Below are 27,292 nucleotides of genomic sequence, written 5' to 3' on the forward strand. Positions count from 1 at the left end.
CCAGGTTAGTGCCTTCGTCCAGTCACTTCCATGCGGAGCTTCCTTTGCCCAGGAGGGACCACCGCCACGGGGGGGGTCGGGGAGGACAGCCGGGCACATCTGCCTTGGGACAGGGGCTGGTGGGTGGTGGGAGGTGATCGTGATGCTGATGGATGTGTGACGTTGGCGAATTGCAGCAATTGCCAGACTGTGCGTGAGGAGAGACCAGCCAGGACGCACTGGATACAGCAGATTTGGGGAGGGAAGGCAAGTGGAGGAAGGGGGTGGGGGAATACGACGGAGGTAGAAAAAAAAGCATCAAGAGGGAGTTGCATGGATGCGAGGGGACAGAGAGCAGGAGACCGGCTCTAGAAACATCAAGGGTCCCATCAAGTGGTCTGGTGTCTGCACCAAATCAGCTTCAGGGATGTAGTCGAAGCGGTTTAGAGCTCAGCCCATCCGAGCTCACCATCATGAAGAAACACTCCGCTAGGGTTGCCCCGCTGTCCGCGTGCAACAGTCCGGTGCTCACCCTCACCAAAGTGGAAGGTAGGGAGAGTTCATATCTATTTACAGCGCCTGCAATCCTGTAAACTGGAGCTGGTGTGTGTGTGTGTGTGTGTGTGTGTGTGTGTGTGTGTGTCTGAGTGAGTGAGTGTGTGTGTGTTGGGCAGCCTGTTATGTCTTTTCACAGAATAACCTACTCTACATTTAGAAGCATCCCTCTGTTAATCTGAGAGAAAGGATTTCAGCTGAAATATTTCTCCCAAGGCTACTCCCGTAGGCTATCTCATTCAAGAGGCAACTTTAGAACTGCGAGCAAGATAAAACAACACGGGGATCAATCAAGCGCGCAACTTATAATAGGCTATAGTTAAATATATGATACAACATTTATGCAAACAATTTGACATCAGACAGCATCCTGATTAATTCCATGCAGGTCGTCACTATTCGCATTATTTATTTATGGTTTTCTTTCATCGTGTGATGTTGCTGAAAACCCCAAAATGTAGCCTAAAATAGACCTGCATTGCCATGTTATTGACGCATTAAATGCACTGCTCCATTGGTAGGATCTTAAGTTGTTATTGCAGCAGGGATTCCCCCTCACACTCTACACCCTCCACCCATCACTGGCTGCAAGAGTCACAGCTAGTGTGTGTGTGTGTGTGTGTGTGGTTCTGTGTGTGTTGCTGCATCACCTGCCCTGCCATCTTGAACAAGTATAGTCTCATATCATGTCTTCCCGACTCTACAATGTTCTCCTAATGACTCACGCTTGTGCAAAGGAGGGGTGTTATGCATTCTTTAATCCGCCTTCAGCTCAGAGGACTAGTGCATGTCTCAGTGTTTGGCATGAGACCAGAGAAAACTAAATTGGCTGCTGATTTCACAGCATTTTAGTGCCTTGCATCTGAAGTAATTCCCCACACACCTAAAAAATAGACTTACTTACTTACAAACATACACTTATGTCTTCAACTTTCATTGTTTTATTAATGTTTGCATGATTAAAACACATATAAACATGTCATGGTGCATGAAAAGAGTCCTCAGAGGTTGTGATGACTTACCTATATAATTACTTTTTGATCAGCTTAATGTTACACTGCTGGTAGCTGTAGTTTGTGCAGTGCAGTAATGTAGTGCTTGACTAAACAGTGCAGCAAGTGGAGGTAATTTGCCAAAATGTCAGTGTAGCCTCTAAAACAAGGTTCAGTACAAAAGTTAATTATGAAGACAATAATATAAATAATTGTGGAATTGTGTACCTCTCATATTCTGTTGTAAAAACCTGAGCTGCAGAGCTTGCTGACTCAAACTTGTCAGTGAAGCTTAACCTATTCCTCCTATTGTTTGGGAGTTCACAACAGTTTTATTAATGTGGAAATATATGAAAATACTTATAATATTATATATACTTACATAATTTAGGACAAGACCAGCAGCTAGAATATAAATGAGGTATTTTCATGCAGTTTCATATGTACACTGCAGAAATCAAATTAACTAACCAGATGCTATTGCTGTTTAAACTGTGTTGCATATATTCGGTAACTGTAAGGCATTCTGGGTAACCTCAGAATCACTGCTGCTGGATTACCAACGATTTTTAAGCTTATTAGTGTGAATGTCAGCTCAAAATATTTTATTCTCAGAATAGCTGAGATGGTGGGCTGTTATTTGAAAAGCTTATATATACAGAATTAACTAAAGCTATGCTGTGGATGGAAAGGGATGTAAATGTGTGTGTTGAGGGTGATACAGGATTGTACATTTTTTAAGGAAGTCAAAGCTATAGCGTTTATCACTTGAACGTTCGGCTTCCCATTTCAGCAGCTGCTTTGAAGGAAAAGGGAATCACAGGGGGCAACAGCGGATTGACACACCGCTTTTCTCCACTCCTTATGTAACCGCAACTCCAAAATCTCTGTTCTCCCCACTAACAACCTGCACCCAACTGTCAAAGAGTTATTTTTTTTCAGTTTGGGATATTCAGTTGTCTTGTTTTTTTTGTGTGTGTCCAGTAAACATCCACGGTGCCATGGAGTATTAGTGGGGCAATGCCCAGTCTTCAAACAGCAATTACAAGACCTGAAACCAAATTCAGAAGTCTAATTTGATTTATTTCGTATTTCAACATTAAATTCTAGTTATTTTTACATTTTGTACTTAACGTCTTTTCTGGAATTATCAAGTCGGAAGCAGTGATGCTTCTTGCTTTGATGCTTCTCGCTTTGATGGAACCAATCAATTTTGACATCAGACATAGTATTGGTTTCATCATCACGAGAGGCTAGGCACCTCTTCCTATATGTGTTCTTGTGACAAATCAACCCAACTAATGGCCCATGGATGATAATTATTGATTTTTCTTCAAATGTGTTTCTAATGGTGATGTCTTTGGGGAATGTCTGTGTTGTGTCATCAGAGGCAGGGCTAAGAAGTTCATAAAAATCCCTTTAATCTCTGTAATTCCATCACACACTTTGAAACAGAACAGGCGTATTTGAAAAGTGATTCAGATACATCCCCGAGGACACTGGCCATATTTCACCAGCTGCTATTATCAGCACACTGAACCTTTTCTCCAGGGCTCCGTGCACCTTGGCCACAGGCTACTGTACATCAATCGATTCATAGCAAATTATAATGAAGTAGAGGTTTAAATGTACAGATAATGAACTCATTTAACACAGTATAGGATCTTCAGTGTTTCCCGGTGAGATGGATTTAGCGTATCCTGTCCGCTTCAAGATTTTAAAGATGTATTAAAGAAGTATTATACTAATTACTTTGTGTGGATATTGCCTGAAGTGATTGATGAAAAAAACCTGAATCATCATCAATGTTAAAGACAAAAATAACAGGATGTGTTTCCTTCAAGCGCACTCACAAAGGACATAAATAGAATCTTGCATCTCATACTTGTTTGCCTCTGTCTTATTTGTATGCAAATGTACATTCAGGCCTGTGTGACTAGCAATAACCTCAGCATGGAGATGAGGCTACATCTGCCGAAACAAAAGTATACATATACGTGTGCATGTTTAACCTTCACCAGATGTGTTAAAAGATCACCAGAAGCAGCTGTGACGATCATTTTGGAGTTTTCCTTTCCAAGCTCCATTAAAAAGGCACATCTCACTTTGATCCTTTGAAAGTAATTGGAGTTGACTTTAAAGGTAGTCAGAGGAGTAATGCTTTCAAATACAAAAAGCAAAAGCAAGTAAATCAGGCCTTTCTCACTTGATAGGTGTGTTATGAATACACAATGACAGGGCTTTTGTTTTATCACAAGGCCAAGCTTTTGCTCCAGTTTATTTACATAAATGCAGAGTGTGGGTGCAGAGAAAGCCATAATGAATCATATTAAACTGATTAGATGGATTGATGTTAGGTGCTAAATTGATTGATGTATATGTTCATTTGATGTTTGCTGCCATGACTTCCTTGCTGCATATCTCATTTGTACGTCTTATAAAAAAATGTGTTCTGTGTCGTAGTGTCTTTGAGAAAAATCCTAATTATTACAAAGCTCAAATAACAAAACATTTCCACCATCCCTACAGCAGTTGTGGTAACTAATTGTGACCAGCCTGAAAATAATGTCAGCAAAAAAATATATCCGAAAATAGAAAAGTCATAAGTCAGGTGTATGTAAGTCTAATAGGGTTCCTGTATTTTAAGCGGCCTTGGGGTGCAGGGAAAACTGCTGTTTGGGCAGACACTCAAAGTGTACACCTGCGGTGGTTGCTTATCCATTACTTCAACGGGGGCGCTGTGGCCAATCTTTTTAATATTGATTTGTCGCAGAAAGTGCTGGGACTCTTGCCAGTCTAGCCTAGTCTAGTAGTTAAACTGCAGGTCCATCAGGCTATCGTCACTGTTGTAAGGGACCGCAAGAGAGAGGGAGGGATGCTTCAGGACTGGGGGATATACTGCTGGGCAGTGTACCCGCTGCCAAATATGAGTAATTGCTATTGCTCTGCTCTAACACACAGTTCACGGACACAAACACACACTGGCCTGCTTGCACCTGTGTTTTGTCATGTCACTTACCAATGAGGCATCAGAGGGCCACAGCATTGACCTGTATTGTGAGCATCTGTTGAACCAGCTGGGCAGGTCAGGGCAGTGACAAACAAGTTTGCAGCTCAGTGAGAAAGTTGCTCCGTTGTCCTTTGAGGTTCAAGGAGAAACCGGTCGGGAGTTAAGGAGAGCGGGATCAGTAACAGTACCACCCTTGTCTGCCCTCCTGGGCCTTTGTCCCCTCAGCCCATGTGGTCCCACCTATCAGCTGGTTGGCGCGGCAGGGCGTGTTTGCCACCTGACTCTCTGTTGTGTTATTGAGCGAGACAGGCCTGTCAGATGAGCCTGCTCTGTTGTGTTTAAAGGCCTCTGACTGTCAGCTTGGCCTGACCAAACTGTCACAGCCAAGTATCACAGACTCCCACTGTCTGTCAGACTTAGAGATTATAAAGACACTGAATGCTGCCTGTCTGTCTTCTGCCTGTCTGTCTGACCTGCTAGGATGAAGCTACCATCCTTCTCTAATGTGAAGATCATACAACTTCACAGATTATGCCTTACTTTTTAAACAAATAAAGACTGTAAGGCTCAGACTTTGACATGCCAGGAATGACAAACTGCATTAGTCAACATGGGATTGAAGGATTTATTTTTATTGAGACTACTGATGCAATGATTGATGTTGTGTGACAGCCAAAGATTGACAGAACAAGCATTTTGCATTTTCACCTTGCATCAGAATCGCTTTCATTTTTAAAATCTAGATTATAGTAAAATGTTATATTCCCAGAATGCAGAGTTACATGTGGTTCCTAGAGTCTCTAAAAGTAGAATGGGAGCCAGAGCCTTTAGCTATCAGGCTCCTCTCCTGTGGAACTAGCTCCCAGTCTAGGTTCGGGGGGCAGACACCATCACCACATTTAAGAGTAAACTTAAAACTCTCCTCTTTGATAAAGCTTACATTTAGGGAGTGAGGAGTTGCAACGTTTGCCTAGACCGGCAGGGGAGGGTGTAGCTGTCGCTGTGGTCCTGCTAGGTGCCCTGCTAGGCGCCCTGCTACACCCATCTATGCCCTGCAGTGCACTGCTAAGCCCTGCTATGCCACGCGGTGCCCTACTACGTCCTGCAATGTCCAGCTATGCCCTGCAGTGCCCTGCTACGCCTTGCTACGCCTTGCTACGCTCTGCTACGTCATGCTACGTCATGCTATGTCCTGCTACACCCTGCTACGCCCTGCATATTTATTGTAACTATAATTGCCATTGTTCATCATACCCCAACCGGCACCGGCAGACAACCGCCCACCAAGAGCCTGGGTCTGTCCTAGGTTTCTCCCTAAAAGGAAGTTTTACTCACCACTCAAGGTTTCTGCCTAAAAGGGAGTTTTTCCTTGCCACTGTCGCACTAAATGCTTGCTCTTATGGGAATTACTGGAATTGTTGGGTCTTTGTAAATTATAGAGTGTGGTCTAGACCTACTCTATTTGTAAAGTGTCTCGAGATAACTCTTATTATGATTTGATACTATAAATAAAATTGAAAAAAATTGAATTATATTGTACTGCATATGGTATAATGTTTGATTATGAGCATGACATAATGAGTAAGTTGTACCAGTGAATTCATATTCTTCACCAAGCAGAAACAGTAAGACAAGGAAAAGAGTTCCTCTGAAGTGTCTATCGGTGATTGATCTGTTTACCCCCTTGAATCACTGAGGCAGAGCGCTGCTGTGCACTCTCACTCCCACGAAGGTGTAACAGTCAAACCTCTCCAACTTGAGGTCCCAGTGAAGCGCTCCAGACAGTTGTACAGCCACCCTGGTGAACCAACACAAGCCTGACGTTATTGTCACTGCTGCCTGCTAGGATCTCTGTTCTTGCTTTGGGAGAAGCAGGACGGCAGAGAGAGTGGCGTAGGCGGTGGCCTGTTCAGGGAGCCACAGAGGGACATAGTTGGGCTTTCACGGCCTGTCATGGCCAGGCTCTGTGAAGTGTGAGAGCAGGCAGTCAGGCAGGGCTCTGCTGGCACGTTTGGGATTTGCAGCTATCAGCAGGAGAGATCTGCACTGCAGATTCTGCAGGGGTGGGGGGGGGGGGGGGGCAAGTGGGAATGAGGCAGGTTGGGAAGCGTGGACTGAGATGGGAGAAAAACTGGAAGACTGGTCAGATAAATCTCAACACCAGTTGGGGTGCTTCGGCCTTACTTGAAGTAGGACGTATATTCAATACTCTCCCTATGATGTGCTCAGTGTACTAAAACACTATGGGCAGACAGATGAACATATAGGATTGATTTACTGTGCCTTTAGTGGTACACACAGGTGGGGAGATGTCGCATAGAACAAGTGGATTTGTATTCTAAAATGTTACTTAGGGAGAAAAGTGTTGCACTCTTCTCTCATGTTAAAGACTCAGCAGGGCTGAGATATAACATAGCAAAATCTTATTTTTTAACACTTTCTCTATCATCTTTACCGGTGCATATGGAATTCTAAGGTGTTAGTATGCCTTAATTCAGCTGAATTGTCGGGATGAATGCATTTGAGTTGGAAAAGCCATAGAGCTGTCAGAGTGGATCCAAAACTGGTCCTGCAAGGATGCCAACACTTTTTTCCTGTCTCCAGTGATTTCACAGATGTCTGTTACATTCAGTTAAGCACATTCGGACATAGACTGTGTTGAATGAGTGGAGATATTTTCATCTAGTGTTAAATTAAACATCTTTGCTATAATACAGCAATCTGCAACTACACATAATCTTAATCTGTTTTAGTATGAAAAAGGCTGAGATTAATTATGAGATATAATAAAAAAAATACACTTAATCAATCCAAAGATTGCATTGTAGGCTCTTTACTACAGTAAAGTCTGACCTTGACAGTTGCCATTTGATTACAAACAGATAAGGTTAAGAGCTATCAGTTAATCATTTAGCAGTTACAGAAGGAGACTCTTCCTGGGTGTTTCAGTCATGGTAATAATGGCTTCAAATGCTATTAGTGGAGGAGCCTTTTTTATCTCACTCAGCCACTCTACTGACCCAGCTCTCTCACACTGATGAGTTCAGCAGTGCTCTATATTGGTTATCACCGCCATTCAAGGTTGATACAGTATCATTAGTCACCATCAGGCTATCAAAAGCGTTACTTTCAAATCATTGAGTCAGTGCGTCAGTGGGTAACAAATTAATATACCTTCATGCCTCAGCATTTAATCATAGAAGCTTCAATTAATAATTTATTCATTTAATGAAAGAGATAATGTATTAAATTCAGAATATTGTGCTTACAGCTTACTGGGTGAAAGGAATATCACTACGCTTGATGTTGTCATGACACTTCACTCAGTGTGTTCACATGTGCCAGAACTGGAAGTGCTTAGCTGGGCCCCAGTGCCTCTCTGGGGGCTGATTGGCTTGGCCCATTACTGCATTTGGAAGATTAAACTGTGCTGCAGTATGGAGCAGTGGCCAGGGCCACAGGATGTGGGATGGAGGCCCAGGAAGGACAAAAACTGGGAAGCGTAAACATGAGATGACCTTCAGAACAAGACAAAGAGGCTTGGAGCTCAGAATAGAGAAACCTAATTCTCACCCTTGTGCCCAAGACTTTGACAGACATTCATCCACGTGCTACTGTCTCTTTTTTGGTATTTGCTGATTCATCATTTTATTGCAGGAACAGACAATGATCTTGAATCATCTTTCATTGCTGCCAAATGTGCCCCAAAACTGTCACAGCTGTCAAGTGCTTTTTTTTTCAGGTGCAAGAAGCATTGTTCAGGATGCCCAAATTATGCAGCATATTTTCATCTTAATTGCATCACATTTATTTTCGTAACAGAAATCAGAATCTCTTGTGCATTCAGCAGAGAGCCTGGGAAAGCCAGGGCATTAGCATGGGAGGCGATAGTCATCAGGGATGTTAATCTGTCATATGATGAGACCACCTGGCAAGGTCAGAGGCAGCTCTTCCAGAAGAATGAGTCGTCTCATTGGGCATGATGGATGCCCTTGTATACAGCTATTTTGTAAAATAGTAGCAAGGTGCTTAGGTAATAGGTGTCCCTTTGACTGCACAGATCACAATAACATGAAGGCAGACAGTGTCATCAGTGCTGACTAGATGAAATAATGTGAGATGGTTCAGTGTCCTGTTGTTGCTGAACAATGAGAATTGTCATAGTGTAACCCCAACCTAAGTTAGATTTATGGTAGTCTTGCAGAGGCCTTTTGAAGTGTGTTCTGTATTCCAGTCAGCACTGTACAGTGCAGATGAATCGGCAAAAGGCTCCCTGCGGCACATCATTACCTCTATAGGCAACATTAGGGAGATCCCTCAGTTTTAACTTGCTGGAAGGCAGGAAGCTACAGAAGATGAATGGTGCATATTATTGTACAGCCGTAATGAACAGAGCACATATAGTTGGGTGTTGTTTACTGTGTTGTCCCCTCACTTACACTGCCCCTGATTTAAAGGTTTTATTTTCTGTGGTAAAAGTTTAGCTATAGGCTCTGTTTGACTCAAATACAAATACAATTATTTATGAGGACTTTACTAATGATAGTGTTGGTGTTCTTTGTTACTGTACTGCTAATTCTTAGCCAAGATATGTTAATTCATTGTCAATACACAATGTCACTGAGAGATAAAGGGAGGCTGAGTGAATGTAGATCTCCTGTATGAATAATATATCTTTTGTTATGTTGCGTTTGAGCTTCTTTGCTTTTATGCTTCAACACTACGATTAAACAGCTGTAACTGAATTGTTTAGAGGAGACAATAATCAAAGTATCCATGAGTGATTTCAGTGACTTGAGATAACAAAATGACCTTGGTAAGGGAATCAGCTTTGAAGCACAGAGTGGGTGTGAGTGGGACAGAAAACAGCACATCAACACTTTGCTTCAATACCCACATTATTGAAGAAATATGGAGGCTATCAGGTTCTGACAGGAGCAATAGCAAAGTTAAGCGTTGCCGTGTGTGCCTTTGTGCGCTTGGGCAAACTCACGCACGCATGCACGGACGCACGCACGCATGCACACACACACACACACACACACACACACACACACACACACAGACACACCACACACCATTGTAACTCACAAGGTGGAGAGAGGTCGTCTTGGATTGGATATCAGATCTGCCCTCTTTTGTCTTCTGTTTGGCTGCAGCCTGTCACACTTGAACACCACATTTTAAACTCAGATGTCTGATTGATCACTCTATTAAACTGTGAAATAAGCTATTTTTAGCCAGAAAAAGACACGCGTGATCTGAATTCATTCACACAGAGAAAACACTCTAATGTAAAAGGTCTTAGTTCTCATTGAGATGTATAATGCTTAATTATGGTTCTAAGGGCATAACAATATTCCTCAGCTGATAAATTATTGAAAAAAAATATTCCTGATCATTGAACCCATTTCAGTGTGTTTAGTTGTCAGTCTAACACATATGTGTTCATCCACAGGAGAAGACCGCATCAGGGAGAATGTGGTGGGCACCACAGACGCACAGTCTGCTGGTGCTGCGGCCGGAGCGGAGTCCGGCTCCAACAGACGGAAGCTCCACTGCTGCATCAGAGTAACAACCGTACAGGTGCGGAAGGCCCTGTGGGGAGTCGCCATGGTGATATGTGTGTGCTCGTCCTGGGCAGGCTCTACTCAGCTGGCCAAGCTGACCTTTAAGCAGTTTGACGCCCCCTTCACCCTCACCTGGTTCGCCACTTCCTGGAACTGCCTCTTCTTCCCCCTCTACTACTTCGGCCATGTGTGCAAGAGTCCAGAGAGGCAGACGCCCAGACAGAGATTCAGGTGAGAAGACTCTTACTGCATGCAAGCGAGCAAGTAAACATTACTTACACATCACTTTTTAAAGAGAGATAATATATAAGACAAGGAGAAATAAGAATTTACATCTACAAAGTAAGCCAAACTAAAATTAGGTTTTGATTTGGCTTCTTTGAGACTTTGTGGAGGCTGTTCCAGAGTCAAGGAGCAACAACAGCAAAAGCACAAACACCTTCATTGACCTTGGAACAGCCAGAAGTCCCAGCTCTGAAAACTGGAGGCCCCTGCAAAAAAAACAGTTCCTTTAAATACAAATGAGGCTGACCACAGTGGTCGAGATAAACGAGGTAAACAAGGGGTTACAGTAGTCTAGACATGACGTAATACTGTAAAAGCATGGACGACTCTTGAGGTAAGGGTCTGCTTTTCACAGTATTCGTTAGTTGGAAAAAAGCAAGACTGAACAAGAGATTTCATATGGAGCTCAAAATTAAGGTTGGGATCAACAGCAATCATATGCAATGGCAAAACTGAATCTTAGTGCCCTGAACAATGTTGTATTGTAGTAAATCTGACAATGCATCAGTGTACCATTATAAGGGGGAGGAGTTTATGAATTTCAGTTCATAAGGGTCTACTTAACAGTGCATCTTTTCCGCCCTAAAACACTTCTCAAGTTCAATTGCTAAAAATGTTATTTTCTTATTGTCATGGCTACCAAGCCAAATACACACACATCACAAATATTTCTTCTGCAGCTACAACAGAAATGACTACAAGAAAAATATCAACCGTGTATATGAAGTCAAGTCAAAGGGAATTGTTTTCTTTCTATGCTCAGTGATGATGCACTGACTTTACATCATACAATTTCCCATCATACAAAATAAAGCAATTTCTCTCTGTCCCCATCAGCAGCAGCCTCAGTAGACCAGAATGCAATGCAGTCATTAGAAATCATTTTGTGGAAAGTTTGTTGGAACGAACAAATAGCCTCACTATTCGTATTTATACAGATAAAACCTACAGCTGAAATGCTTAGGCACATCCTGTGGAGATTGTTGAAAAGCCTTGTGGGAAATATATGAATACAGTGGTTTCAAACCTGGGGTCGGGATCTATGGAGTTATATTACTGCCATTAGTCAAGAGCGCATTATTTCAATTTGAGAGCATTTCTCACTGATATTACGTTCAGATTTCTTGCTCTCACACTCAAATATTCACTGCTCGTGCTTAGATTTGCTCTGCTTGTGCTCAAACTTTCTGCTTAGACTCAGATATGTTGTTGTTTGGACAGATTTCCTGCTCTCAGCTTTGAACCTTCTCCTCGCACTGATTCTGCTCGCTTGCAAATTTTCTGCTCTCGGATCTCTCCTGCGCGCTTGGATTTTTTTGTGTTATAACCCTGCCAAAAGTCAACAACCAATAGAATGCCAGCTGTAGTGTTGACCAATGAAATGATCCCTGCCCCGTTGAGGGTGCATCCACTTTACATTAGAACGTCTGTTGAGGGCGGCTGCACTGTAACCGATAACTGTAACCAAGTTTATATATCCCCGCGTCGTTCATTGCTTTATTATAAGTATATGTCAACAATGTGCACAGAATAGTCGACGCACTTTCACCTGCAGCCATCAGGAAACGGGAGAAAGCTTTGAAGTGGGACATATGAAGTTATGTCCACAACTACGAGGGTGAGTAACATAACCTAAGCACCTAGCTAGCTAGCTAACATATGGCGCTAGCATATAGCCTAGCTTGATGTCCATAAACAAATAGATTTTCTTTATTGTATAGCTAGATTGAACGACATACGACGGACTGTATGTGTATATGTGATGACCTCACTTTGTATTTTTTACTCATTTGGTTAACCATGTTCCTGGGATTTGGCTGATTTCATGTTAGAGCCAGAAGTAAAACCTAAACTGTAATATAACTGAAAGAACACCAGAAACTGGATTGTTTGTGTCAGTTTTTGCATCACTGTTGTGTTGTTCATCAGAATTTAGTCTTCATTGCTTCATATAGCATTAGTCTGAAAATGATGAATTCATATCAGTCTGGTCTGTGTACTTTTTCGTTCATTCGATTTTCATTTCATAAACAGGTATTAAAAAACAACTGCAGCTGGGACATTCTAACTCTTAACGTGAAAAAGCTTAATGTGGTTTAATGTACCTAAGCAATGATCAATGTTTACCAAATTTCTCTCTCATATTGCTCCTCATAACCACTGAAAACTGTCAAAAAATCTAAACCAAATCCAATTATTATGGATGTTATGTGACTGATAACTGACTGTTTAGTTACATTAAACCACTTTAAGCTTTTTCACGTTAAGCGTTAGAATGTCCCAGCTGCAGTTGAGGGAAACTGTAGCCTATAACTTCCTAAGCGACTGATCATCCGTTTTTTGCCACCCTTTACATAATAAATATGGCTATGAAATAGAACATGAAATACATAAATGAGGCAATACATATATAGGCATTAGCTAGTCATTATAGTTCAATAGCCTAAATACATATGTTTTACTTATATTTATTTCCGGGGACTTTTATTTATTCCGTCTATTTATATGCACGTTACATTTTATATTTTATTAAGTTTTGTTATCCAAATAACCATTTGTTTTTTGTTTTATAATACCTGTTTATGAAATGAAAATCGAATGAATGAAAAAGTACACGGACCCAGTCTGTTAAGTACAATTTCACCACTATAATAAAACAGATCTAGAAATGATATGCTTTATTTGCAACTTAAATATGTTATTTTTTTAATTAATACAAAGCAAACTGAGCAGAAAACAACAAGTGTTTTGTTTGTTTGTTTCTCTTCTTCTAGGTGTGACTGAAGTACCCCTGTTGTAATATAATAGTAAAATCATGTTACATACACTTATCATTTATGTTTCTTGCTTAAATTCACAGGGTGCACAACCAGGCCTGGGAGAGAAAATTACTGATATCCACAAAACCAAATCAGATAAGGTAAGGTATATATATATATATATATATATATATATATATATATATATATATATATATATATATATAGTAATGATGTTAAAGAAAGCTATGTACACCTAATATCTTATGTGTTGATGTCTTTGAATTTGTCTTTAATAGGAGCATACTATACAAAGACAACAGTGGAGAGTTGCTGGATCTTTCTGTCCTCAAAGTGCCAGAGATCTACAAGGACTTCACCCCTCTTTCTGCACCATCACCTGCATAATCAAAGTGATAAAAGAGAGAACAAACTATTGTTTTCTCTGTTGATATGAATAGGTGCCTGTAATGTCTGCCAATATATTCAATCAATTCAATAAATGTTGATAAGTATCACTGATATTTCTTAAATCATTGTAGTTTTTCAGAGCAATAAGATACAGATTATTAAAACCATGTTCATATTTGCAACAAATTAAAACCCTGATCAAGGCAAATTGTTTTTTTTCATTTTCCATAACATTTATAAAAAAAAAACAGTACAATTAAATTGACCAGAGCTGACACTTGGTAAATAGCTTTAATTTACCTTGTCAAAACAATGAGTAATTCATAACAAATTGCACAATATTTGACACAAAACCTTAAAAGTGTATGGTTCATACTACGGTGAAAGCAGAACAATTTTCCTATAGGATTTACTGTAGCAGGAACATTGATATTGGCAAACAGATGACTCAGGTTAAGGTGAGTTTGTAAGCAGGGTTATGAATAAAGATAAGATAAGCCTAGTGCTCACAAGAGGGATGATTCAGGTATTGCAACACAAATTAAGAATAATTCAATTAAATAAGAGGTATATACAACTAGTAGAAAATAAATGAACTATACAAGAGCAATTAAGGTTAAGTTATGAGGTAGTGGTAAGCTAAAGTGATGTATAATCAATAGCATGGAGTCAAGTCAACAGTGTACACCAGAATAATATATTCTGTGGTTAAGTAATGATACTTACTGTTGTCTGTATTAGAGTCAAGTCAACAGTGTACACCAGAATAATATATACTGTGGTTAAGTAATGATACTTACTGTTGTTTGTACTAATATAACAAAACAAAAAATATACTAATATAATATAGTGTGTGATGCAGTATGGAGAACAACCAAGTCCCATATGAACCCAAGAGACTTTTAGTGCAGCTGTTGATGTTCACTACAAACAAAACTTGCAGATGGTTGTAGTCTGTAGTCAGCCATACAGTAGGTAGATCTGGACCAGATGGTTGTAGTCTGTAGTCAGCCATACAGTAGGTAGATCTGGAGCAGATGGTTGTAGTCTGTAGTCAGCCATACAGTAGGTAGATCTGGAGCAGATGGTTGTAGTCTGTAGTCAGCCATACAGTAGGTAGATCTGGAGCAGATGGTTGTAGTCTGTAGTCAGCCATACAGTAGATAGATCTGGACCAGATGGTTGTAGTCTGTAGTCAGCCATACAGTAGGTAGATCTGGACCAGATGGTTGTAGTCTGTAGTCAGCCATACAGTAGGTAGATCTGGACCAGATGGTTGTAGTCTGTAGTCAGCCATACAGTAGGTAGATCTGGACCAGATGGTTGTAGTCTGTAGTCAGGCATACAGTAGGTAGATCTGGAGTAGCAGGGTGAATTCTAGCTATCATGGGTTGGTGATATGACACACACAGATCAACAGGGGTCGAGCCCCTCAGCCCCAGCTGGATGAAAAGAATGTAAAACAAAATACTTGTTTTTTCAGTTCAGTTTGCTTTGTATTAATTAAACAAATAACTGCTATTTAAGGAGCAAATAAGAAAGCATATCATTTCTAGATTTGTTTTTATTATAGTGGTGAAATTGTACTTAATGTTACAACTTTTTAAACAGACTGATATGAAGTCATCATTTTCAGACTAATGCTATATGAAGGAATGAAGACTAAATTCTGATGAACAACACAACAGTGATGCAAAAACTGACACAAACAATCCAGTTTCTGGTGTTCTTTCAGGTATATTACAGTTTAGGTTTTACTACTGGCTATAACATGAAATCAGCCAAATCCCAGGAACATGGTTAACCAAACGAGGAAAAAATACAAAGTGAGGTCATCACATATACACATACAGTCCATCATATGTCGTTCAATCTAGCTATACAATAAAGAAAATCTATTTGTTTATGGACATCAAGCTAGGCTATATGCTAGCGCCATATGTTAGCTAGCTAGCTAGGTGCTTAAGTTATGTTACTCACCCTCGTAGTTGTGGACATAACTTCATATGTCCCACTTCAAAGCTTTCTCCCGTTTCCTGATGGGTGCAGGTGAAAGTCCGTCGACCATTCTGTGCACATTGTTGACATATACTTATAATAAAGCAATGAACGGCGCGTGGGTATATAAATTTAGCCTCGTGAGACCGTCCTGATCTCGCGAGCTCCAGTTTTCCACTCGCAGATCAGTCTGGCATCTTGAGGCAGAGAAAATTTGGAGCCGTTAACCAAACGACCGGACCAATCAGTGTTGGTTTTGAGGTGGGTTAGGTGGTGATAGACAGATGGTTTATCCAATCAGCTAACCAGTATTTTCAGACAGCGGTAGCCCTAATTCTGTTAGCCGCTCGCTAATGCTTTTTTTCTCTTGGATCCTTCTTTTGGAATATGATCCGGGAACCTGAAATGGTGACTTTTATTGCTAAATTCTCGTTACAAAAACGGCAAATCTCCTTTACCGACATGTTGCTTGCATGCTGAGCTAACGAGCTATGCTTTGCCTGCAGCAGCAGGGGCGGGCTTGTGGTTGTATTTTCATACGCTTCGTGGATCTGATTGGTTGATTTGGCCCGTCTATCACCAATAGGTGATAAACAGATGGTTCATCCAATCAGCTAACCAGTATTTCCGCCCCTTCCCAAAAGTTCTCCAACGGAAAGTTCCCAGATGGATATGCCGAGCAAATGCGAAGCAATCCATCTGGCGGAGTCAGGTTAATATAAACTTTGTCACAGTTATCGGTTACAGTGCAGCCGCCCTCAACAGACGTTCTAACGTAAAGTCAACGCACCCTCAACGGGGCAGGGATCATTTCATTGGTCAACACTACAGCTGGCATTCTATTGGTTGTTGACTTTTGGCAGGGTTATAACACAAAAACATCCAAGCGCGCAGGAGAGATCCGAGAGCAGAAAATTTGCAAGCGAGCAGAATCAGCCTAAGTGCGAGGAGAAAGTTCAAAGCTGAGAGCAGGAAATCTGTCCAAACAACAACATATCTGAGTCTAAGCAGAAAGTTTGAGCACAAGCAGAGCAAATCTAAGCACGAGCAGTGACTATTTGAGTGTGAGAGCAAGGTTTTGAGCGCGAGCAGTGACTATTTGAGTGTGAGAGCAAGAAATCTGAACGTAATATCAGTGAGAAATGCTCTCAAATTGAAATAATGCGATCTTGACTAATGGCAGTAATATAACTCCATAGGGATCCCCAAAAAATGTTGCAAGACAAGCCAGCTGCTTACAATCAGAATATGGAATATCAGCATTGTCTTAATGTAAGCCTGTTGATAATCTTACTGAATGAACAGAGTTGTTTACCCTCCATGTTTGCTGGTTAGTTATGCACAGACACTCCCTGTTCATATTTGTTTTCCAAAATAGCCCACCATTAACTTAATTTGTAATATCAGGTTAATGCCATCTTTAGTTATGCTGCTGCAACAAACTTAAAGAATATAAACTTAAGTGTGTTAGAGGTGCATTCACACTTAAAACGATCCATTCATCATGGGTTTTGGGCAAAAATCTTATCTCTGCTACCTGATGTGCTACTTTAGCACAAAGAGACAACGAGAGTGGAAGTATGTGAAAGGTGTGGTGGATGGGTGAGCCGGGGGTGGTGGGGGGAGGATTGCACAAGGATCTGGGGCTCCCACTCCTCCTCTGCTGGAGCGGATGTGCTCCGAATATCAAACATTCTGTTTCCTTTATGTTTATTTAAATCCACCTGCTGGTGAAACTTAGATAATGCGGCGAAATAGAGACCAAGAGTTGACATTTTGTAATAGCTGTCCAGTCTCTTTATTTAAATCAGAGACCAAAGTAGAGGCAAAGACCTGGCGTTGATAATAGCTGGTGTCTCTCCTCATAGATACGAGATACAAAGATACTCCTTCACTGTAAAAGGCACATGCTCGTCATTACACTCTTTGCATCACCTTTTGAGATTTGCCTGACATATCGTCGCTGCAAGAGACATAAATATAAATCACCTCATAAAATCAAATCGGCAAGTTCTGCTTGTTCATGTTTTGACTTCAATATGAGGAGTAAATGCTTCTCTTTGCTGTAGTTTGAAATGGTTGGTCTGTTCTTGGTTATTAAGAAACCATTTTAAAAGTCTTTTGAATTAATTCAAAAGTTGTCAGTGTGAAGGGTGTTTTTCTCAGTTAATGAAACCTTTTGCATGAGTTTTTCACTGGGGAGCTAAAATAACAATTAGTGTGTAAGAGTTGAGCATTACATTTCATTCTTGACCTTGGAGACAGTAGTTTGTCCAAGGTCCACTTACTAGCTTTTTTTCCTTAGGCTTTAATATTGCAGACTTGGAGCTTGCTCAGTTAAGTTGCTTAATTGACTTAAAAGCTCGGAAAAAAAGCTAATAAATGGACTTCTATGGCTGATTTCAATTTTCTCAATACCAAGGAAACCAAATACAAATGATGTCCACGCTCTTTAAAATGTCTACCACCAGAGAACGACTTGCAGATTTGAAACATTTTGCTGCTGGATGCTGCTCTACAACCTTCCTCAGCGCAGTTGTAGAGCTGGAAGGCGTTCCAAAATCAATGCAGATTACAGGTCTCACAAGTGCAGCAGTACAGCAGAAACAAACCACAAACTATCCAGTGGTTTGGATTTGAAGGTGGTGTATCTAGTGTCTGTAATGAAATGATGATAGACTTTAATGTGATTGCCACTGAATCAATGTGTTTATAAAGGGGGTGTGAGTTTAGTGCTGCAGACTCAGCTTTCTGGAGCTGATTCATAACAACGCCGCTCCAGCTCATGCTGCTTCATTACTTTCACAGGGCCAGCAGCTTTCAGAGTAAACGGTGTAACTCAAGAGCACAATCAAAATGCTAGTAACTCGAAAATGTTATATTTTGACTCGGGGGGGGTGTAGTTTTTCTTGGCATCACAGCAGACTGATGCAATGTAACGTCTTACTGAGTAGAACATTTCCGAACATAGTAACAGAGTAGACAGGATCACTATCAAGTATTTTGATACTGATACATAATGTCACGCTTTGGTTCCTCTCTCACGTTACATTGTGACACATTGACTGTCAGTCAGGCAAATAGCTTTCGACTGTCTGCTTTTATTTAAGGGCATTTTCATCCTTTTCAAATATTTGACTACTTGTGTGCAGTTAAACACTTTTTAGACAAGGATCAAGTCCAGCCCTTGAAGTTGAATCACTTCATAAAGATAACAAAATGTCACCAGACTGACTCTTCGTCATCGATCACCAGTTTAAGTTTAACTTCCAAAGTATATCCAGTAAGACTGAGCTCACTATCATTCATTATACTGAGTCATCACAAACTTGCCACATATATTGAACATGCATAAGTTTGCATGAACTGTCCCTAGTGTATTTATAATATATGGACATGTTGGAGCCTCCACCTGGTAAAGACAAATCATATACCAGAGGAGGAAATAATTAGTTTACTTTCATTAATGGAGACAGATCAGAAATATTTAACTTTAATGCCTTGTGGCAGATCTGATTGTATTTGTAAATATTTACTTATTTCTCTCAGTCCCACATGCGCTGCGATGCAATGTTCTCTGGTATCATTTGTTCAGAAGGAGCTGTTTGTGTTCATAAATATTGATTACTGTAAAGTCCCAGACCGTAAAAACTCATCAACTCTTAAATTAGTCATACCACATTTTTCAATATGCTAACCCTGTGCTCTGCATTATGTATCTGCACAGGGAGTGCTGTAGGTTTTTCGGGGATGATGGACTGACACCCAAGGTGTTTTTGACCAAGATAGCTCCCTTTGGCTTGCTGTGGATCCTCACCAACTACCTGTACCTGCAGGCCCTCAGGAAGATCAACACAACAGACGTGTCAGCGCTCTTCTGTTGTAACAAGGCCTTCGTCTTCCTGCTGTCTTGGATTGTACTAAGAGACCGCTTCATGGGGGTCAGGGTGAGTACATCTGCCTGTGTGTGTGTGTGTGTGTGTGTGTGTGTGTGTGTGTGTGTGTGTGTGTGTGTGCGCGCGAGTGTGAGCGAGTGTGGTTGTTGAACATGTTGCCCGGTACATTTTTAAAAGAGAGCATGAGTCAAGCACAGGTCACAAATAAAGTTAATAGTAAAACTATTATTTAGCCTTTAGGCTACACTATAAAAACAACAATAAGCAACATAATAACAAACAAACAAGCAACCGGTAAAAGAAAGTTATTTGTGTCCATGTGCTATTACGTTCGCTTGTATGAGGTTACATGTTATCAATGTAGCTTTGGGTTTTTGGAATCAACAATATGGAGCGATATTATCTTTTAATTGAACGTTTGACCATCCTCGTTTTATCTTTAATACCACAGTCTCTACCGCAGTCTACTAAATTCAGTTAAGATTAGAGTTTGGCCAGTACTGTACTTTTCAGGCCGATTCCATTATGTATATTTAAGTTATCATGAATCATGAAAATCTGATATATGAGTAGCTCCATCAAATAGTGATTTTTCCTTCCTAGATTGACTCAATTTGAGAATATTCAAAGCCTTGTGGAGGCATATGCCATCAAAGAACCAAGCCAAGATTACGGAAAAGTCAGAAAAATAAAACATTTTGTGTAGCAGAAATATGCTCTTTCTTTTTTCGTGTCCTGTAAATCACCCCCCCACCCATCAAGTTCATCTTGTGACCCCTTGGAGGGGTAGTGAACATCATCCATTAACATAGACAAAGACAAAACTGCTGAATATTTTTTTGTCTATGTTACATGTCTGTGCTTCTATTAGCATAATATCTCTAAAAAGCCAGTATCGGGCACCCAGATAGCTCAGTTGGTAGAGTGGGCGCCCATATATAGAGTTTTACTCCCCGACCCAGCAGGCCTGGGTTTGACTCCGCCCTTGGCTGCATGTCATTCCCCCCTCTCTCCCCTTTCATTTCTTCAGCTGTCCTGTCAATAAAGGCCTAAAAATGCCCAAAAAACTAATCTTAAAAAAAAAAAGTATTGTCCAATAACTTACCAATATGTCAGGCAAATGCTCGCTGTATGTTGGATTACATTAGATAAAATGACAACCTTCACTTGCCTTTAGGCTTCTTATTATTCTTATATCTCTCTTTGCTTTGGTGGAGAGTCCACTATTTCCTCTAAGCGCTTATGGTAAAGTGTGGACCTAAATTGAGTCCTGGTGTGTATGCATCACCTCTATGTGCACTAAAGTTTACTCATAATGACACACAAAATTCAATTCAATTCAATTCCATTTTATTTATAAGAGTTATCTCAAGACACTTTACAGATAGAATAGGTCTAGACCACACTATAATTTACAAAGACCCAACAATTCCCGTAATTCCCCCAAGAACAAGCATTTAGTGTGACAGTGGCAAGAAACCCCGGGTGGTGTGGAAAAACTTCCTTTTAGGGAGAAAACCTCGGACAGACCCGGGCTCTAGGCGGTGTCTGACGGTGCCGGTTGGCGGTGTGTACATAACTCTGAATGGAACGCAAATAATATGTGTAGTGTTGCTCTGACTGAATTTGCAGCTGAATGTGTGAGCTGCACACACACAAGCAGGGTTCAGGAGTAGAGAGCATGGTACGTTTGTGACCACTTGCTTTCCCACCAGTGATCACTGTGTCCTTCAAATGGGCCTCCTGGTGTGTGTCTGTGTGTGTTTTTGTCAGATGATTTTGTTCGGATGAAGAGAGAGAAGGAGTGAGGGTTTGTGAATTGAGGTATATCCCGCTCCCTTCCCCACTGCACTCCTCAGATGCATTCATATCTGCAGCCGCCCTGCACTCTGCAGAATGGCTTTCCCCCTTTTCTCTTTCACACACTCCCAACTAGCCCATCTCTCCCTTGTGCATGCCCTAACTCCCAACCCCCATTATCTGCGATGAAAGGCATCAGTAAGAGACAAGTACTGTAATAATCTTGCTTCTCTCTGTCTTACTCCCCCAGCCTCTCTTTCTTTCTCTCTCTCTCTCTCTCTCTCTCTCTCTCTCTCTCTCTCTCTCTCTCTCTCTCTCTCTCTCTCTCTCTTTTTGCTTGGTGGTGGGGATTGCAGTGTTTGGATGTCTGCAGCAAAGCAGGGGATCTTGGACAAGTTTGTCATGAAAGGGAAGGAGGGGAGAGAGAAAGATTTGGGATGCTAAATCATCCTTATTAAACAGGGATTAAACATGTTGTTTCAGTGATATTGTGTACATACAAAAATGGCTCACTTTGGTGGCAAAGTCAGAATGGTTAGAATGTCATGAAATAAATCCACGAGCCTTTTGGCTAATGTGTGCCTTGCATTTGGATGTATCAATTGTTAAGGGAGTCAGATACAGCCTAATCCACATCTGCATACTGCAGTAATAACACTGTTATCCCATAAGCTACTCAATGTGCAGGTGACATGATGCTTTCCTCCTCCGTCGCTGTGCTAAAACATCTCAAGAAACTAAAACACTAGCACATGTGTGGTCGCTGACCTTGTAAGCAAACAGTCCATCACGAGAAGAAAGGTGTAGCTGTGATTGACAGCCAGCCTGCACTGCAGAAACAGCCATTTTGCCAAAGGTGCCCAAGGGCTTTGGCCAAGCAAAAACATACGGCTCATTTATCTTCCTGACACCTTTTTAATGCACAGCTTATCCACTCAGCTGGACGGCACCCTGTCCCCATTGCTATTCTTCAGCTGAACACTCTCACACACAAATGCACTCAAACATTAAGCAAGGACAAACGTTAAGTGCATAGAGCGTAGATGAAAGATTTTGGTATGGATTCTTCACGGCTGATTTAAAGCGGGATCAAACATGGTTTGGTGGCATTTTGAAGCTGTGATAATTGCAGAGGCAGGGAATGGGAGTGGGTGTGAGGAGTGGGGGGCTGGCAGATCAGGGGGAGAGAGGGGGGGGGGTATTTGGTTTGTAAACATGATGGTAGTGTAACGAAAATCAATGTCAGACAATCAAGCCAACACTGTAGAAGCTGCTGGCTGTGTTGAAAGCATGTGCGCTGTGAATCTGAGAACAGTTTCATTTGGAGTGTGTACAGTGGTGGAAGATGTACTCAGATCCTTTACTTAAGTAAAGGTACCAGTACATTAATGTAAAAAATACTCCACTACAAGTACGTCCTGCATTTAAATTTATACTAAGTAAAAGTACAGAAGTATTATCAGATAAATGAAGTTAAAGTATTAAAATTAGTTGGTTTTGCAGAAAATCAGCCCCTGTCTCTGATATAATATATGACATAATTATATTACTTATTACCTCACATAAATCTGAGCTGTTGTCAGATGATTTAATAGGAGAGGAAAGACGAAAACAATCTTTGACTTTACTGACAAATATTGGAGAGTTTTACTTATTTGGTACCTCAAACAGTTATTAAAATTAAACCATGTGAGAGGTTTAAAGGAGAAATATGGTTCGGTTTTTTGGTGGAACAACCAACAACTTATGTACAGTAAGGGTCACAAGTACACAAAAAAAGCTGAAACCACTAGTTACATTTTTGTATTTTATTAGTTTATTTCATGTATTAATATGCATTTTATGTAAAATCTTAATCTGAAAAGAAACCAAATAATGAATGTAGTGGAGTAAAAAGTAACATCCAATCCAAAATGCAGTCAAGTAGAAGTATAATGTAGCATAAAATAGTACAAATACCTCCAAATTGTACTTGAGTAACTGTACTTAGTTACATTCCACCACTGAGGGTGCATAAGTGCTTGTGTTTGCCTGAATGTGAGAAAACGTAAATACCAAATGAGCAGACTGCGGAGGATAAAATAAGCTCCAAATTTTAATCACACCATTACAAGCCGTGTCCCGTGATGCTTCTGCAGTGAAAAACAATGTGCCATGTGTGCCTGCTGTGTCCCTACACAGCAGGAAAGGCTCGGGTGTCTTTATCACCACACTGCGAGCAGCGTGTAGTCCATCCGTCATTCGCTGATGTTCCTCCTTCTCTCTCTGTCTCTCTGTGTGTCTCTCTCTCTCTCTCTCTCTCTCTCTCTCTCTCTCTCTCTCTCTCTCTCTCTTTCTCTACAGATAGTAGCTGCTATCTTGGCCATAGCAGGCATTGTAATGATGACCTATGCTGATGGATTCCACAGCCACTCAGTCATCGGCATTACTTTGGTCGTGGCCTCTGCTTCGATGTCAGCCCTCTACAAGGTATATTTTTGCAATAGATCAATTGTAAAAAAACATTACTAAGCTTGTGTCCTTCCATAAACCTCTCTTGTAGTGACACCTTCATTTGCACTGGAATACATTTTTTTTTTAAATAGCAATAACATAACACATAAATTATGTATACTGTAAATAGTCTTGTCTTATATAAGAAATCCTGGACTAGCTGCCTTCTACTTATGTAACCAGGTGGCAGGAGACAGGAGGAGATTATGAAATGTAAGACTCAGCTGACAGAAGTGTGTGATATGTGAGTGTTTGGTTGCTGACCTCGGGCTGCAATTTCCTGAACAAGGAGGTTAGGGGACAGATAGCTATATTTTGACTGCGCTCTGGTCTCCTCTGCCCTGCTGTCTGTGCTGTCCTAAGGTGATAAACAGACAGCAGCGACCCTGTTCCAGAAACATGGCAGGTACTTGGCAGATGCATTCCTCTGCAATATCCCTCTGCTCCTCAAGGGGGCAGATTTTGTGCATTCATGACTCTCCCACCTGTCTGTCCTCAGGTGCTCTTCAAGATGGTCCTGGGCAGTGCCAAATTTGGAGAGGCTGCACTCTTTCTGAGCATTGTTGGAAGCGCCAACTTTGTTTTCCTTAGCTTTGTTCCGGTCATCCTGTATTTTTCACATGTGGAGTACATCGGCTCACTTGGAGACATCCCCTGGGCCTACCTCTGTGGGGTTGCAGGCCTGCAGTTTGGTACGGAAAGATGACTTATGGAGCAATGTTGTGCCTAAATCTGATAATGCAATTATTATGCAACCCATGAATATCATTTTGGAAGTTTTGTGGTTTCACACCCTCGTTTTGTAGTCTGCTGCTGCTCTTATTGTGCTTCTTCCCACAGCTTTCAACGTCCTGGTGAACTTTGGCATTGCGATAACATACCCAACATTGATCTCCATTGGCATTGTCCTAAGTGTCCCTGTAAATGCCAGTAAGTCTCTTGGCTTTCCTCCCAGACCTAACTTTTTTCAATCTGGCCACCATTTAATATTTGATGGCATTAAAATCCCCCCAAAAGTTATCATCTATATTTGATCAATATAATTTAAATTTCAAATTGGTTTCCTTCTCATTGTATGCTTTGAGGTTTTCTGTGACAAACAAATTAACCATAGTGAATAACATTCCACTTTTCCACACACATTTAATATTTACATTAATCCTATCAATTCTTGTTTGTTTGGCACAATATTAGCAAATTCCTTCATATGTTCATACTAATGCCTCCTCCTAATTTTACAGTGGTGGACCTCTACACATGTGAAATCAATTTCAACACAGTGCGCCTCATTGCGGTGTTCATCATTTTCCTGGGTTTCCTCATGCTGCTGTTACCCGAGGACTGGGACCAGTGCATCATCCAGCTCAGCACAAAGCTGCGCAAACGTGACGAGCCAGCAGAGAGCAGTGGAGAGGTGGGCACCACCACAGGGCTCAACTGGAGAGGGAGAGCCAGGACCTCCATGTCAACATTTGCACATTGATTCCATGAAATATCACCATGCAAACATACACACAGAGAGAGACACAGGGAGGGAGACACGTTACCACCTCGATGTCGGCACATTTGACCTGCGCTCTCTTTCACGAAGCTCCCTGGATGAAAAAAGTATTTTAGACTGCCCTCTTATCAGTAACATTTTGGTCAAGAGGGGAGATGGTCAGGAGGCACAAATTGTGTATCATTCATTTGGCGTCCATTCCACTTAGAAATGATCAGAGTTAGTGCATGGACATGGACAATATCAATTGTAACCCCTCTTACCCAAAAGATTATCAGGTGTAGCTGATGGAGTCATGTAATCATTTAGTTGTACCTCCTTATCATTCCATGGATTCACTACATTCTTGCGCCTGGGAAGACTTGCCAACTTGCCTGATATTTTTCAGTTTTGAGAAAAAAAAAAAAACTTTTTCAAAGCACCGCGTGGACTTGCTGTCTTTAACATGTACACATTTACACAACTTTGAGATCCAAAGAAGAATGCCTAAAATGCTGAATGCCTGAAAACAAAGGGGGCCCACAGTGGTGTCCCTCAGGTGTAAACATAAATGACAAATACCTGCCTTTCATGCATTGTACATAGCTGTGTCTCACGTTGTGCATGTCCTGGAGCTGTGGACCCAATGGGCTAATCTGGTGTGAAGGGACCTGTCTGGACACCCGACGATCAATCTAGAGATGAAGACGCTTTTCGCAACACCTCTCTTTGTTAACTCTGAGAGAAGAGGTCAGGTCCTTTTTGACCACACTGATTGGCTCCCTGTGGTTATGAGCTTTCCTGGGGCTAAACTCCCACTCTAGTCAAAGCTGACACCCATTGCTCCGGCCCACCGTTAAGTCACGAGAGATCCAGTATCTCTACGTTTTCAGTGCATGAGATGGTTCAAGTGCTTTCAGTCTATTCATAAAGCACTTGCCTCGCATTTTCTGTTGCCGAGACACTGGCAGCAAACAATACTGGTAATACATGAATTTGCAGGACATGTATTGTCATTCAAGTAATATAAAATGTTGTTTTTTTTAACTGTCCATAAGCCGGTCCATTTTCACAATTAATGTTTCAGGTATAACTAACATAACAGCTTATAAAAAGACATCATGAAAACTTGGAACTACCCCTTTAATAACGTTAAACATCGACCTAGTTATCACTGAGCCTCCTTTTGAATTCCTATTACATTTAACTTTGTAGACTTAATATCCACACAAACTGATCTTCGGCAATTATCGGTTAAAAGTTTTTCCTGGAGACAATAACAGACAGTAGATGAAAACTGTCTCACTGTGCATTGAGGAGAGGTGAGCTGACACATGAGAATGGCTCCCATTTGTCCACCTCGGCTCTTTGTCAAAAAAAAAAAAAAATGTCTTAGTGTTTCTGTTTCCATCAATCACATTTCTGAGGCAAGTTAACAACTTAGATGGACCTGAGAGCGACCGAGGCACACGACTTGTAAAGCGACTGGTGGAAACTCTGCCTTGTTGTGAATGTATGAACATCACTTGACCACACATGCTCGCTACGTGCCATCTGTATTTTACAGTGCCACTACAGACTGCTTCAGAGACACTCTTTAATACTACTGTATCCTTCTTGTTCTCACCTGACCGACGTTTTTTGGAACTAACTCTTGACGCATCGCACAGGACTTTTTTATATTTTTGCATTTGGTTGCTGTCTAACTTCGAGGGCACAGTGAGTGAAATCTGCAAGACAAGCATGCACATGTACTGTATGAGCAGATACAGCTGAAGTCCACTTCACTGCCTTTTCTTTGTTTTGCAATAGAATACATTAGCACTGTTTCCCATTGTCATGCTCTATGACAATAAATTATAATATTGTATTCCTCTGGAATTATTGCTAGACATAATTGTAAACCTTTGTAAGGAATGATGATTTTTACGCTGAGATGCAACATATGATTATCACATTTGAGGAAGAAATATTTAGAGCGTGAATAAATGATGGGTTTATTAGATCTTCTGTTGGGTGTCTTCAAGTGTAATCACATGTACTATATAAAAGATTTCTTTTCAA

The 27,292-nt window shown here is 41.0% G+C and overlaps 1 protein-coding gene and 1 long non-coding RNA gene across 2 annotated transcripts; both read left to right on the forward strand.

Moving 5' to 3' along the window:
- The first annotated feature begins 294 nt into the window (after window positions 1–294).
- slc35f3b (solute carrier family 35 member F3b) lies at window positions 295–27,292 on the forward strand. Its single transcript, XM_028603611.1, has 7 exons — window positions 295–528; window positions 9,995–10,337; window positions 19,287–19,506; window positions 23,599–23,724; window positions 24,248–24,440; window positions 24,589–24,678; window positions 24,990–27,292. Exons 1-7 carry the CDS (start codon window positions 453–455, stop codon window positions 25,229–25,231), a joined length of 1,290 nt encoding a protein of 429 aa, XP_028459412.1. The 5' UTR covers window positions 295–452; the 3' UTR covers window positions 25,232–27,292.
- Window positions 11,970–13,490, forward strand: LOC114572148 (uncharacterized). The gene is made up of 3 exons (XR_003694738.1): window positions 11,970–12,009; window positions 13,252–13,311; window positions 13,450–13,490. It is a non-coding gene; the product is annotated as an uncharacterized LOC114572148 (long non-coding RNA).

This window comes from Perca flavescens, chromosome 17 (assembly GCF_004354835.1).
Source record: "Perca flavescens isolate YP-PL-M2 chromosome 17, PFLA_1.0, whole genome shotgun sequence".
Lineage (NCBI taxonomy): Eukaryota > Metazoa > Chordata > Actinopteri > Perciformes > Percidae > Perca > Perca flavescens.

Bases quoted from the DNA above. Each gene is read 5' to 3' on its own strand.
- slc35f3b (XM_028603611.1), top strand. From the start codon at position 453: ATGAAGAAACACTCCGCTAGGGTTGCCCCGCTGTCCGCGTGCAACAGT. The intron at 529-9,994 runs GTAGGGAGAGTT...GTTCATCCACAG, and splicing joins CACCCTCACCAAAGTGGAAG to GAGAAGACCGCATCAGGGAG. The intron at 10,338-19,286 runs GTGAGAAGACTC...GTATCTGCACAG, and splicing joins ACGCCCAGACAGAGATTCAG to GGAGTGCTGTAGGTTTTTCG.